This window comes from Drosophila montana, unplaced genomic scaffold (assembly GCF_035044405.1).
Source record: "Drosophila montana isolate Dmon_TW-CO22-7 unplaced genomic scaffold, ASM3504440v1 contig_3200_1, whole genome shotgun sequence".
NCBI lineage: Eukaryota > Metazoa > Arthropoda > Insecta > Diptera > Drosophilidae > Drosophila > Drosophila montana.
Window position 1 is genome coordinate 3,013,440 of NW_026998080.1, and position 11,642 is coordinate 3,025,081.

General features: G+C 42.2%; 2 protein-coding genes across 2 annotated transcripts; one reads left to right on the forward strand and one right to left on the reverse strand.

Annotated features, from left to right (window-relative positions):
• The first annotated feature begins 61 nt into the window (after positions 1-61).
• LOC135431975 (uncharacterized) lies at positions 62-7,047 on the forward strand. The gene is made up of 3 exons (XM_064687406.1): positions 62-978; positions 4,931-5,526; positions 6,185-7,047. The coding sequence occupies exons 1-3, from the start codon at positions 512-514 to the stop codon at positions 6,787-6,789; spliced, it is 1,668 nt and encodes a 555-aa protein (XP_064543476.1). The 5' UTR covers positions 62-511; the 3' UTR covers positions 6,790-7,047.
• Positions 7,048-7,137: 90 nt separating this feature from the next.
• Positions 7,138-11,297, reverse strand: Tsp47F (Tetraspanin 47F). The gene is made up of 3 exons (XM_064687183.1): positions 10,774-11,297; positions 8,139-8,327; positions 7,138-8,070 (listed from the first exon to the last, which is right to left on the reverse strand). Exons 1-3 carry the CDS (start codon positions 10,846-10,848, stop codon positions 7,600-7,602), a joined length of 735 nt encoding a protein of 244 aa, XP_064543253.1. The 5' UTR covers positions 10,849-11,297; the 3' UTR covers positions 7,138-7,599.
• Positions 11,298-11,642: the final 345 nt, after the last annotated feature.

Consider the following 11,642-nt stretch of genomic DNA (forward strand, 5'->3'; position numbering starts at 1 on the left):
GTGGAGGGGGGCGTTAGCAACGCCCGTGCCGCCAAGTTGTTTGTCGGTTTGTTGACTTGTTTGCTTGTTTGTTGGCAACATGACGAAGCTGCTCCCAGCGGGCGCGCTTCATTCACAAAACGCAGTTGGCGCGCGGCAGGCAGACAAAGTGGACGTGGAAGTCACAGCCACCCGGTGCAGAGCCCGAGCTGGAAACGGGAACCTGAGGCGGCGAGGCGGAGGATCCTGGCACCTGGCCATAACAATTGCAAATTAGCTGCAAGTGAAAGTTGACGTCAACTCAAGTGGCAGCCGGCGCTGGTTCGTGACTGGATTTTGCTTTCGATCGGGATTTCGGCCCAGCTTGTGGGTTCGGCGCCTTTGTTGACAAAGTTATTGGCTGGGCTATTGCCTAATGGCAAAGTAATTGATTTGCATTCGATGTGGATGCGGCAATTGATTCTCTGCCGAAACGTTCGCACAGCAGTTGGCTTTCAGCCCTCAAACGGAATACCACACACTCCTCCTGGCCATGTCGTTGTCCGTGGCAAGCCGCCGTCGCTACCAGACGACAACAACGTCGACGTCGTCGTCGACGTCAACGGCGACTGCGTCGTTGGCCGTGCGCAAGCAGCATTCCCTGATGGAGCCGGCCAGCCACGCCCATGGGGTAAGCAGATATTCAGCCCAGCAGCGCGGTTATTTGACGCGCGGCCTCTCCGTCGGCCGCTCCATTGAGAACATCCGCCAGAAGCTGTACGCGCCCAGCCCGGCGGTCCGCCTGAGTCGCCAGACATCGCTGGCCCTTGACGAAACCGCGGCCAGAATGGCGGGCCGGCTGACGCCCTCACAGGCAGACCTTGGCATTCGATTGAGGGACAAAAGCCTGGTGGCCTGGTCATCAACATCCTCACTGCAGAAGACGCCGCTGGCCGGTGACGGTGGCCAGAAGCAGCGGCTGCCGGAGGAGCAGAAGGAAGCCCAAACAGAGACAGAAAAGTGAGTCAATTACTGAGCACCATTTCCAGTTAGGGGTACACAATTTCCTGGGGTACAACAATTGGAAGTGCTCTAGTCGGGCGTGGAGGAGATGCCCAGAACGGAGCTGGCGTTACGTATATTCCAGCTTCCTTCCAATACAGCCTCACAATTAATATGGCATCCAACTGTGTGTATAGTAATTATAACAAGGAAGAGCGACAATCTTCGGCACGCCGGAGAAAAAATACCCTTACAGATATGCAAGGAGCAGTGCAAAGCTTTGTGAAGTTATCTTGGTAAACTGAAAGATTTTCGACCGAAACGTTCTTTTACGCCTGAACTGTGTGTATATTATAAGAGATTTGTTTAAATATTGGGGGAATAGGAGGTCTATCCAAAAAGCTACATATTTCAAGGATTATACTCTTTTTTCTATAGAAGAGTGTGTACTTTAAGATAGCCTATATACATCGTTTGGGGTATCTGGGGTATCTTGGGTATCTTAACAACTTTCAAGTTACCTTTATAATCTTTTGCAAGGAGGGGTATCAAAAAAATGGTGACTTGTTATACCCTTGCAGAGGGTATTATAATTTTGTCTCAAAATGTATAACGCATAGAAGGAGACATCCCCGACCCCATAAAGTATATATATATTCTTGATCAGTATCAACAACCGAGTCGATATAGCTATGTCCGGCTCTCTGTTTCTATGCGAACTAGTCTCTCAGCTTTAAAGCGATCTTCAAGAAACTTTGCAGAAGTGCCTCTTTCTGTTACACGCAGAACATATGTCGGAACCAGCTGGATCGGACCACTATATCATATAGCTGCCATTGGAACTATCGATCAAAAAGTTGGTTCTTGTATAAGAAACTTTTCTGTTTGTCAAGATATCTTGATTGATATATATGCAAATCCTATCAACATCGCACCACTTTATCATATAGCTGCCATAGGAACGATCGGTCGAAAATTAAGTTGTTGTATTGAAAACTTTTTTGTTTTTCAAGATATCTTGACCAAAGATAGCCTTTCTCGTTTAACAATGCGTTCAGAGTATAAGTGTGCATTGAAATTAATTGTCATTCATCCCGATCAAATATATATAGAAGAACTTTATTGAGTCGGAGATGTCGTCTCCTAAATATGTGTGACACATTTCGTGACAGCATTGTAATACCTTTTGCTAGAATATAATTTTAGCACTATTTTTAAAAGTCGAACATCTACTAGTTTATGTTACTCGTACGACTTAATATTGTTAACGTAGATACTTACAAGCAATTAATCAATAACAAGAGTTCGATTAAAATGACACAACATTATAAAAAAAGCTGACATCACAAAGTATTTTTATAAGAAAACATCAAACTCACAATATATTACTTTCATTGAGTTGTTTATAGATGATTGCTTTCATTTTATGGCCAAAACATTGTTATCAATTGTCGTTAGAAAATTGGGTTTCGGCTTACACGAAACTAATTAATGTTTGCTTTACTACGCAGTGCTTTATGATTTTTGATAGATTTCGACTTAATTAGCTATAGCTATAAATAGCTATACACTAGAAGTGAGATTGGTATTTATACCCTTAATATGCAGCTCCGTTTATATTCCTGATCAGAATAATGTCCTGTATCGATCTAGCCATGTTTGACTGTCTCTCTGTTTCACATATGGTATATACCAATTCAAGTTTATATTTCTTTGTCAATATGTAAAACACAGATTTGAAGACTTGATTTCTTAATCATGAAATTAGATTTGGGTAGACTCTCGTATATGGAGTATTAACAGAATATAAATATTTCGCCTCCATTCTCTTAAATTTTGAAAAGAATCGCATCCTTAAAGTTAGTTCTGGTACATGCACATATTTGGTTGCCATGAAGATCGGACTATAAACACCGACGCCAGCCACAGCGTCAAAAGAAAGCTTGAATGATTTGAAGACAAATTGTTCTATATATATTTTATATTTGTATCAGCAGATGTGAAGTATATATAAATGCAGAACATTTAGGGATCGTTGTGCGATTAGATTCTTCAAATGAATTTTGCTCGTACACATACATAAATCATAATAATGACTGACCCACATTACGAATCCATAGGCCTGTCGTTATCAAAATCTGCACCCAGTAAAATATATTATTGATCTTAGAGAACAAAATTATGATATAGTAGCCTGCTGTCGATAAGATTAGGCTCATAAGTATGTAAGGAGCATGGTGAAAACAATTGAAAAACGAGAAAGAAGTGCTATCTTCGGCACGCCGATGATTTAATACCCTTGCAGAACCAACGTTCTCATAATGCTCATAGTGCTTTGTCCTTATCTAAGAAGGACAGCAAAAGTAGTTAATGCCTAGTATGGTTAAGATGTCTTGAAAAATAATAAAGTTTTCCATACAACTTAATTTTCAACCGATCGTTCCTATGGCAGCTATATGATATAGTGGTCCGACATATGTATTGCGTGGAACTGAAAGCGGCCCTTCTGCAAAGTTCTATAAAGATAGCTTTAAAACTGAGAGATTAGTTCGCATAGAAACAGACAGACGGACAGACGGATATGGCTATATCGACTCGGCTGTTGATACTGATCATGAATATATATATACTTAATGGGGTGGGAGATGTCTCCTTCTGTGCGTTATACATTTTACGACAAAATTTTAATACCCTCTGCGAGGGTATAACAAAAAAGTTCTTCATATAAAAAGTTAATCTTCGACCTTTCGTTCCTAAGGCAGAAATATGCCATCTTAGACCGATTTGAGTAAAATTTTACTCATATGACAAACTTCCAAAAAATGTATCTTTACAAAGAGCCAGACATCGAAATCGTTATTAATTTTCTAACAAACTGCTTTTAAAAAATTTAATTAATTTAATTTAAATTGTATAAGTCAAATAAATTGTTGCACCCACATTTTTAGAAGTTCCTGTAAAAATCATGTGCATACAAATAATCTTGATTATTAGGGATTTCTTTAGATATCTGTACATACATACATACACTCACACATACATACATATGTATATATGTATACATATGAGGAAAAGTTGAAGAAGTTTAGTTTGTATGCAAGAATGTCAATTATTGGTTTGACCTTGTCAAGTTTGCAGCTCCACATGCGTAGAGCTTATTAACATATAAATGCATATTTTTATATTCGCATAAAACGAGCTGGTTCCCCTTTACTCCCCCACATCCCCCCTCCCACCTCCAGGTGCGCTTGCTAAATAAATATGCCTAAATGACACTTTCGATACTTTTCGCAATTTGCATGCTTGACGCCGACATCAATGTTTTCTATGTATGTGTGCAGTGCATATGATTAGGCGGGCGCAAACACACGGCTGACATGCGGGCCCGGATCCGGGCCGGGCCTGGAGACGTGCTCGAGTACGGGCCGCCTTACATGTCACTCATGCACCGCGTCGCGGCACAGTTAAGTCGATCATCAGGCGAGCGGAGTGATTAGATAGCTGTGACTGTAACTGTAACTGGAGCTGGAACTGGAACTGGTTCATTGAACTTTGGCCGGAGTCAAACAACACAATTTTTGGGCGCGAATTGTAAATGTAATTGACATGGTTTCGTTTTCAAATTCGAATGCACACAGTCAGACAGACGGACAGACTGGAGAAGGCACTGCAGGAGCTTTGCGTGAGGAGGAGGAGTAGGAGGAGGAGGAGTAGGAGGAGGAGGAGGAGGAGCAGGTGGGCGAGGTTTTAGGCGTTGCCGCCTTCACATTTGCACGAATTAATTTCTATTTCGGGTCGCAATGTTGCATGTGGAATCGAGCACAGCATAAATTGCAAACTAATGCCGAATAATTTGATTTAAATTTAGCCTAGCCCGAGTAGGTCACTCGGTCAGTCAATCAGTCAGTCAGTCAGTCAGTCAGTCAGTCAGTCAGTCAGTAAACACTCATGTGCTGCTTTGATCCCACAGCGCCAAGGCGGACAAGAATCGCATCAATCTCAATATTGTGCTGGCGCAGACAATACGCGCCACCAACGAGCAGGAGCCCAGCCACAGCGACATTGACAGCGCCACGGAGTGCAGCGAGCTGGTCAAGGAGCAGAGCACAGCAGCTAAGCCGACCACGAGTCCAGCTGCCACTGAGGAGAACGTCGCGTCCGCTTTGACCGTTCAGCGGCGTCCGCCCTTGGTGCGTGCCATGTCCGCTCCGGTGCGCATGGACGAGAGCAGCAAGAGCTCACTTGGCGCCGCCAGCAAGCGCAGCCAGCAGAAGCTGCGTAGGCGCAAGATCTTCACGCGTGCCACCTCCTCGGTGGCCTCGGTGCCGCCCGATGCCAGCCCCATGCTGAGCACCGATGCCAGCGGCTCCAGCAAGAAAGCCCTCAGTCGCACGCGCAGTGTCATTGCGCCGGATGTTATTACCCTGGTGTCGCTGCTGAGCTCCGAGGGCAGCGACTCGGAGCGTGAGGAGAACTCCTGCGCCTCCAGCGAGAAACAGCCGCCGGCGACATCGCAGCGCAGTCCGCAGCGACGGGCGCCTCTGCTGCGCAAAACGGGCAAATCGGGTAAGTGCAGAGCTTACTTGAGCTCAAGGAAACTCCTTATTCTTAGTTATTCTTGATACCAGAGAAAGGACAGCTTTGGAAGCAGGGAAATAATTGCATTTTTACATATGATTTGACTATAAATAAAGTTTCTCACTGGGAGGGGAGCTACGTGAAGTTGATCTTACATTCCATCTTTGATTTCTTGAGTTGTTATAGTCACGGGAATAGTCGAGTTCATAGAGATAATAAATTGGACAATAGAAAAAATGGGTCAAAAAGAAAGATAAACTTCTTTCAAAGGTATTTCCAAAACTTTCGTTTTTTTTCATTAGATAAAAGATATTCACAATATAGTTAGAAAGAGAGGAAGGAGTAAAAAAGAGAGAGAGAGAGAGACAAATTAAGGGGCGCTGTTTTTTATATTTAATTATTTTTTTTATATATTTTTTTTAAATATTTTTTTTGTATATTTTTTTAAATTTTTTTTTATTTATTTTTTTATATATTTTTTTTATTTTATTTATTTTTTTTAATAATTTATTTTATTTATTTTTTTTAATTATTTATTTTATTTATTTTTTTTAATTATTTATTTTATTTATTTATTTTTTTAATTATTTGTTTTATTTATTTTGTATTTGCTAGGATCAGTCAGATGGACTAACTCTGTTTGCAGTCTCGTTTCAAGACAGCTATCCGCCCACCTTTCAACTGGCCTCCAAGGAGTACTCGCACATGATCAGGCGCGGATCGATTGCCCCGCTGGCAGCGCGCATTCGGGCCAATCGACCCCCGACCGCGCCGCCCGTCTCCATTTTCCTCAGTGAGCCTGGCAGCAAGTCGGGCATTCAGATGGAGTCGCGTCAACGACAGCAGCAGCAGCAGCTGCTGGCAGACGCATCCGGCTCAACTTCGGAGGAGGACAAGAAGGAGAACAACGCGGCCAACTGTAATGTACAGCAGCAGCAGCAGCAGCAGCAGCAGGAATACAATTTCCCGCTGTACGTGTGCAGCATCAAGGAGCGCGAGTGCTGGAAGCTGCATCAGAAGATGTGCGCCAAGGGCGTAAGTGTCAGCTATGATACCGTGCTGCGAGGCATGTTGACGCCCACGGAATTCCGCCAGTTCCAAAAGCAGCGCGAGCACGAGGAGGCCAGGGCCCAGGAGGCCGCCGATGCGAAGGCCGAGGCTGAGGCTGCCGTAGCTGGCGAGAAGGAAGTCAAGAAGACGCCAACAACGGCCATCGAACGCCTGTCCGAGTCCTTGCTGCAGCGAGAGTGAGAGTGAGAGGCACGGCAGAGTGGACACGGCCGAGGACAGGACCAAGTTATGCATTTGCCCTAATAAAACCCATTCAAGCCCCGCCCACGGGCAGATCTTCATACGTAGCAGTAGAGCGCACTCGTTAAACAGCCTCGCACCCAGCTGAGTCACAATCTCCGGATGCATCCTCGTAGTTGTAGTTGAACTAGAGTATCGGGAATCCGTGCTTGAAGACGCTGTGCTGGCCAATCGCAACTGAAATTAGCTGAAAACAATAAATTGTAGACACTAAACACAATTCCTTGGAGCAATTTAATTGTTTTATTTTTGATAAAAACTCGTATGCATATAAGTCAAAAGGTTAAAGGTTAAGGGACACTGTAAAGCCGATTACTCAAAGGTAAGCTGCAAAATTAAAAGGAATGAAAATGAAATAATTTAATCAAAGTCAATTAACTTTTTAGATTGTTGCGTTTTGAAGTACGACGAACGCTCAAAGGAATATTTTTTGTGTTCAAGAATTTCACGATGATTTCCTTCTTATCTGCGGTTCCCGAGAAATGTAGAAAAATAACTGTCATACTAGTTAGTATCTAGAACCAAGTTCTATTTATAGCTATAGTTTTATAGTTTTAGCTAGATACCGAATTGAGCGAGTCTCGTTTATCTCGATGAGAGGGCGGAAAAGTACTCCAGAGCGGAATTAAACTTGTCGTAATGCATAAATTGACTAGGGAATAAAATAGGCTCATGTTTGTATATATTTAACGGACTGACATGAGATCCATATTAGGTTTGAGATTAACTAGATGCTTGGTGGGAGATTGCTTAGTTCGCTTGGCGCGCGTATCGTATGGCCGAGGCCAGATAGCAGGCGAGGACTATGCCCAGGATCTGTATGAAGGCGATGCCGATGCCGACGCCAATCAGAATGACGGCGTTCTTATCGATGCGCTCCTTGAGCTTGCCGACGCAGCCCTCCTGGAAATACTTGTCCTTGCCAAGGGCCGGCGACTCCGTGCAATGGCCAACGGCGGCATCGATGAACTGCGGCTGGCAGCAGCTGGCCGGCAGCGTCTTGTTCAGGCTGAGGGCGCGCCAGTCGGCGGGCGTGTCCACGCCGCAGCACATCAGCTTGCGCTGGACGTTGTCCCAGGCGATGGTGTCCTCGCTGTTCGAGCGCTTAATCGACTCCTGCAAGGAGTTCTTCAGCATGCCCTCCAGATCCTTCTTGAACACGCTCGCCGCAATGCCCACGGCCAGCTCCACGATGAAGATGATGGCCAGCAGCACGGCGTACTGTTGGCAGGTAAGTAACAGGTAAGTGAGTGTGTGTGTTTGTGTGTGTGTCGGGTGTGTGTACGCACCGTTAGGAGCAGAGTGGGCGACTCCTTGATGGCGCCAAAGCAGCCCAACGAGGCAATGAGGAAGATGACCAGCCCGGTGACAATTAGCACTATTGGCGGCGCCAGGACGCGTCCCTCCACGAAATGGTTGAATTCATTGACATCGGCCAGGACGATGGCACCGGCCACCAGTATGCCGAGACCGGAAAGCTGCAAGGCAAATCAAACGCACATATAATTAAACAGAGCCTGGTCATCGATTTTCCTCAAGCAGCGGCCATTATATGGCCCATAACTAATCCATGGCACAATTTGTTTAATGACCCACCCAATCAAAACCTACGCATTTGCTCGTATGACTTGGTTTTCGTGTTTTTGTTTTTCTGTTTGCATTACTAACTCTAATTGCCTGATAAGGCATCAACTGCTGCCATTGCCATTGCCACTGCCACAACCTTAGCCAAGTCAATGGCATTTCCATGCCGTCATTTCTGTACTTGTTGTTGTTGTTGTTGTTGTTGTCGCTGCTGGTCAATGGAAAGGCCGAAGCCTTGTGGCATTGAAAATTGCGCTGCCTACTTTTGTGCGCGCCTAACAAATGCAAATTATCCACTATCCATTATCCACTGTAATTGATTTACTATCCCTTATCCACAATATATTATCAACTTTCCATTATCCACTCTATATTATCCACTGTATATAATCCACTATCATTTACCCACTATATATTATCTACTATCTATTATCTACTTTTTATTATCTACTATCCATTATCCACTTTATATTATCTACTATCCATTATCCAATATATATTATCCAGTGTCCATTATCCAATATATATTACCTACTTTCCATTATCCACTTTATAATATCTACTATCCATTATCCACTATATATTATCAACTTTCCGTTATCCACTATATTTTATCCACTGTCCATTGTCCATTTTATATTACCCACTATCCATTATCCACTTTATATTATCTACTATCCATTATCCACTATATATTATCCAATATCCATTATCCAATGTATATTACCTATTATCCATTATCCACTATATATTATCCACTATCCGCTACCCACTCTATATTATCTGCTATCCATTATCCACAATCCATTATCCATTATTCATTATGCACTATTCAATTATCCATTATCCGCTGCTTATTATCAATTATCCAATGCTGCTGCCATATAATTTTTCATATTTGTAAAGAGCAACAAACTACATTCAGTTTATTTACATTATTTAAATTAAACGTGATATTTTGCTGTCATATAGTTTAATAATATTTTTCAAGAGCAACTAACTACATGCAGTTTATTTAAATTACACGTGAGTTACTTTATTCTTAAGCACGCCATTTCATATAATGACAAGTAATGTTGTCATTTTTTATCAGTCATCATCTAAATAAGCAAATGCATATGTTGACCGTGAGTTAACTAAAACTATTAAAAATAACGAAGAGCGGCAATATTCGGCACACCGAAGATTAAATATTCTTTCTAAAACAGCCGATTTCATAGGGACTGGCAGATGTGCTATGAGAATTGTGAATTTCGTTATTTATAGAAGATGTTCAATATAAAAGTTAAACATGATTGATTTTCCCTATAATTACAACATGTGTATTTTAGGAGCACGGTATAAAATATTAATTGATAATACGAAAAGTTCTTCTAACAACAACTTAATGTTCGAGTTGTAAACCAAAATCGGAGCAGAAGAAATACTGATGCATATAAAAATTGTGGTCAGAGACGACTATGTCTCTCGACAGAATAAAATATCCTTTATAAGGTTATACAAATTTACTATTTGGGTTTAAATATTGACTATTCGGGGTAATCTATTGTATTATTGTTTTTGGTACACTAAACTGAATAACTAACTTTCACATTCCACGAGTATGTCTATAAATTTAACGAATTATTCAAATAATAAACTTAAGAGTTTCCAGGAGCTTCCATTGTCAAATCGAAATGTTGATTGGGTACATATTGTTGTGAATCATCATAATATATACGAAGCAGTTTGTCCTGACTGACTAATTCACAGACTAAACTGTAGAACAGCGCCGCAAGGTCGCCGGTTCAAATACAGCAGAAATTAAAATTGTTTTTATTTGTTTACTTAATTTGTTAATAATCACAAAGATAAGTACATTCATAATAATTGAGGGGCGAATGTATAGACACGAAGTGCTGGCAGCTGAGTTTTCCTCTTGTTATTAAATATTTGTTTTAAATTTGAACTTTAATCTGATATTTTACTAATTAGATAGGATAAATAAGGATTCAAAATGACGACTTAGTTTTCCTTAAAAATTGTAATTAAACATTCATTTGATTTGTATAATGTTGTGTCAAGCGGTAGCTGAGTACATTAAGAAAATAATCTGCTTTTATTAAGCAACAAATGAAATTTATTTTTCTTTATCTGCAATTCATGTTCGCTTTACTTAGATAAGAAATTTCAATGTGAAAATAATGCAATCAAAATCAAAACAAAATTTAAAAGAAGTTTTAAAGAAGTTAAAACTATTCCGTCATAAAAGCTAGAAATTTGTTTGGTAATTAGCTTAGCTAATTTAAAATTTTCTTTATTCCCTTTTCCTTTCCAAAGATCGGTGAACTTTTCACTTACCGCAAATAGCACATTGAAGGCAAACAGAACGTATTTGATCAAACTGGGGCCGCAGGAGCGCATTTTGATTCTCATTGAATAATCGAAAGTGTCCGGTTGCGATAAAAATAACCTGCCCAAGGCGTTTCGGTAGAGGGTATTCCAAAATTAGAGCACCGTCGCGTTGATGACCAAGGCTGATAAGTATGCTGGGATTTGGTTGTTTTGGGAGAGCTCGCGCGTCTTTTCGAAATGGCGTTGCGATTGGAACTGACCGCTGGCTGATGGCCAAGCTAATGATGTTGGCAACCAAGTCCGAGGTTTGTGTTGTGGCCACGGCGCGGCTGACAACCAACGGGAAACCAACTGCGGACCCAGACCCAAGCCGCCTTTGGTCATTACAATGAGCAAAAGCCAAAGTAAAAGTGAGTGAAAGTATTTTCGAGGAAACCATAGCCCGTTCATTGTGCCTATTCAGGCCATGCGATTAGGGCCTGGTCGATGCAATCGAGGGAGTGAGCTCCAGTCCGGCTCTTATGCCGTGTAACCCATTTTGTTGATTTACACGTAGGGCTCCTACGAAGGCCCCAACAACTTTGACCAGCGGCTGCGCCAAGTTCCCAGACGATAGCTCAGGCTTTCTGGGTCGTCTAGGGCTTCCGTAGGGGTGGGCACCGGGGAGGGCAAGGGGGAGGGCAACAAGTCATTGCACTCATTAGGCGCACTCGACAATCGTAAGGTGCACACAATGTGCGAGTACACAATACATACACAGGTGCGAGTTTACGAATTTACCTTAAGGTTCAACTGCTTGACATCGCAGACTATTTGCGAGGGTTGCCTATAGCCTTATCCATAACTTCGGGACTGTATGAATAACTCAAATCAAT